This window comes from Sinocyclocheilus rhinocerous, unplaced genomic scaffold, assembly GCF_001515625.1.
Source record: "Sinocyclocheilus rhinocerous isolate Xijiao unplaced genomic scaffold, SAMN03320098_v1.1 scaffold9679, whole genome shotgun sequence".
NCBI lineage: Eukaryota > Metazoa > Chordata > Actinopteri > Cypriniformes > Cyprinidae > Sinocyclocheilus > Sinocyclocheilus rhinocerous.
Genome location: NW_015625127.1, coordinates 8,276 through 11,458, shown reverse-complemented (window position 1 = coordinate 11,458; position 3,183 = coordinate 8,276). Strand labels below are relative to the sequence as shown.

The 3,183-nt window shown below is 33.1% G+C and overlaps 1 protein-coding gene across 1 annotated transcript; it reads left to right on the top strand.

The window, feature by feature from the left end:
- Window positions 1-604: 604 nt before the first annotated feature.
- LOC107749705 (uncharacterized) lies at window positions 605-1,690 on the top strand (the record flags this gene model as incomplete). Its single annotated transcript, XM_016564851.1, has 3 exons — window positions 605-974; window positions 1,055-1,354; window positions 1,532-1,690. Coding segments are annotated over 3 exons (819 nt in total), but the record flags the coding sequence as incomplete, so codon positions are not given.
- Between the last annotated feature and the right edge of the window lie 1,493 nt (window positions 1,691-3,183).

Here is a 3,183-nt window from a genome sequence, read left to right as displayed (position 1 = left end):
AAGAACGATTAAAGATTCAATAAGAACCAGATGATAAATTATAACTATAATACATTCAAAAAGCGCGCGCATGTGCGTGTGCGTGTGTGCATGTGTGTGTGAACCATAGACTGTATAAAACAGGGGTGTGAACTAGGAGGGTTAAATTTTGTCGAGGGGAGTTTTTTTTTAAGCGGATAGTCTTATTAGAACAGACTTTCCCTGAACGGCTGAAGAAAATGTTTCATATGCTTGTTTTGTTCTGTTTGTGGCATCTGATTGGTAAGTCATACATATATTTTTATGGCTTTATGTCATAACAAGCTAGGATCATTTTCATTTGCAGTTCTTTACAGATAAATCAAATCAGCCACTATTGTGAAATCTACTTCAGTTTCGATTCTGTGCTTGTTTCACATGGTTCTAGGCGTTGAAAATATTCTAAATTACTGTAGTGATTTTCAGTTTCTCACTTTTTTCTCTTTGCTGCTATGAATATCTTACTTTTAAATATTACAATGCATATATTAATTTAACAGATGTTACATGACATGCAAATGGAAAACCTCTGCAGAACTTTGCAGAAAATTGCAGTAAAAATTAGCAACTACAAAAGTCATGGAAGGCTTTCCATGATCTGTGTGTGGATCTGTGTCAAATCTGGCCTTGTTTGTGCTACTTGTTTGGTGAGTCTGTGTCAGTGATGGAGGGAGATTCTGTCACTCTACACACTGATGTTACTCAAATACATGAAAACGATGACATACAGTGGAAATTCGGAGCTGAAAACACTCTCATAGCTGAAATCAGTAGAGATGCTGGAATCTTCTCCACATATGATGGTCCTGATGAGAGATTCAGAGACAGACTGAAGCTGGATCATCAAACTGGATCTTTGACCATCACAAACACCACAACTGAACATATGGGACTCTATAAACTAGAGATTAGTGGAGTGAAACTGTCATCAAAGAAATTCAATGTTTCTGTCTGTGGTGAGTAGAGATCATAATTTAATTACATTACAAAAATGATTAATCAAATGACATTATTAACCATACTCTCATGTTTTCAGCTCGTCTGCCTGTTCCTGTCATCAGCAGAGACTCTTCACAATGTTCTTCATCATCATCATCATCATCATCATATTGTTCATTGGTGTGTTCAGTGTTGAATGTAAGTCATGTGACTCTCTCCTGGTACAAAGGAAACAGTTTATTGTCCAGCATCAGTGTGTCTGATCTCAGCATCAGTCTCTCTCTACCTCTGGAGGTGGAATATCAGGATAACAACACCTACAGCTGTGTGCTCAACAATCCCATCAGCAACCAGACCACACATCTGGACATTGGTGAACTCTGTCAGACATGTTCAGGTACGGCAGTGCTGATACGGTTATTTTTTCACACAAACCCAATTAAGTCACCCATATTTTTTTTCTGTTTCACAAAATAGGGATCATTTTTATAGCATTACAGTATGTTTAAAGTTTTGAGTTCCTCACAGGGACTAAAGTCACTTTGTTGGAAACTACAGTTCTGTTTTTCCCCAGAAGTCCACATCTATTGCTGTGGTTTTACTGAAGCTGTGATCCGATTGGTCGTCTCTGCTCTGGTGGGCGTGGCTACTGTAGCACTTCTGGTTTATGACATCAGATCCACAAGAGGAGAAGACAAGAAGCAGATATCATGCATATTATGACATATCTTTAGGTTCTATAAAGATTAAAATATATACAAGGATTTAATTTCAAATACAGTCATCAATAAAATCAACAAGAGGATAGGTGCATATATATATATATATATATATATATAAGCTACACTGTTTGAGAAAATAAATATAATGAGTCTCAACCAGTGGCTTCCCCAGTTGCCGCAACTTCCATTTTGATTATTGGTACTTTGGGCCAGTTTCCCAGGAAGTGATAATTTTGTTCTCTTGAATGGATGGAAATGGTGCTTTTTCGCACGCTTTGTAACATTCCAGTATCAATTGTTTCATACTGTACTTTGATTAATCGTATTATTGTCATCATATAATCTTGTTTATGGTTTGTATAGTTTATAGTTGTATTTAGATCTGAGTAGATTAAATATTATAGAGCAATCTGTGATGGTTTGTTGACCAAATAATGTAAATAATGTATTTCAAACCTCTAAGATCAAACTACAGACGGACAGTGATATCATGAACAGTATGTTAAGATTTTTAGAATATCTCATCAGGTAAGTAGAAACTTAAAATCTCAGAGCAACTTTAAGTAAATAGTACTGTACAGCTATAGTTTAGTGTGGATGTGTTGAAGGTGTTTACTGAAATAAAATAATAATATAAACTTATTTTATCAGTTAGTTGCCAAGGTAAAATGTATGTAGAAGTACTAAAACTGAAATAAAATTAATACAACTATTGACATCTAAATAAATAAATAATAACAATTGCAAAATCAAAATGACTAGAAGATTAATTCAAATTAAAATCATATTAAAATATGAAAACTACTCAAAACTAATTCAAAATTTGAATGACAACTGTACTAATATTTTAACAAAACTAAAATAAAATAATTTGCTTAAACAATGGTCATTTACAACATTCAAAAGGTTTATTTAAAACAGCAGACTGTTACATTTTTTTCACATTCTGTTATAAACCCCAGACATGAAAATATCCAAATGATGTGTCATTAGTAACCCTTTGAAATAATCAATAATTATTTTTTTGAATTTTTTTTGGAAAAGTGTGTGAAAAATCACAATTGTGACCAGTGGGATAATGTGTATACTGAATTAACATATTTCTGCAGTCATAAAAATTGTTATATATCTTAGCCCAGCTATTTTAAACTGTTTGATCACATTCTAGGGTTATTATTATGCATAAAAAACCTTATGCAACATTGATAGGAACACTGAGATAAAAGACAAGAAAAAAATCAACCATCAACGCATTTCAAAATTGTTACTTTTTTGTAACATATATCATCACATTTTTATATTAGTGCTACCAGTATTACAACATTAATATTGTAAATTTTTTGTAACATTTACATTTTTAATTTAGTGCAATATTTTGTCATTGCAACATTTTAATTTTCACTAGCAACTGCAATTGGACTTATATTGTAAACCTAAGTTAAAACATTTTAAATTTTGCAATTAATCCGCGGATCACATGCGTGCCGAACCGTGGGGCTTGGTC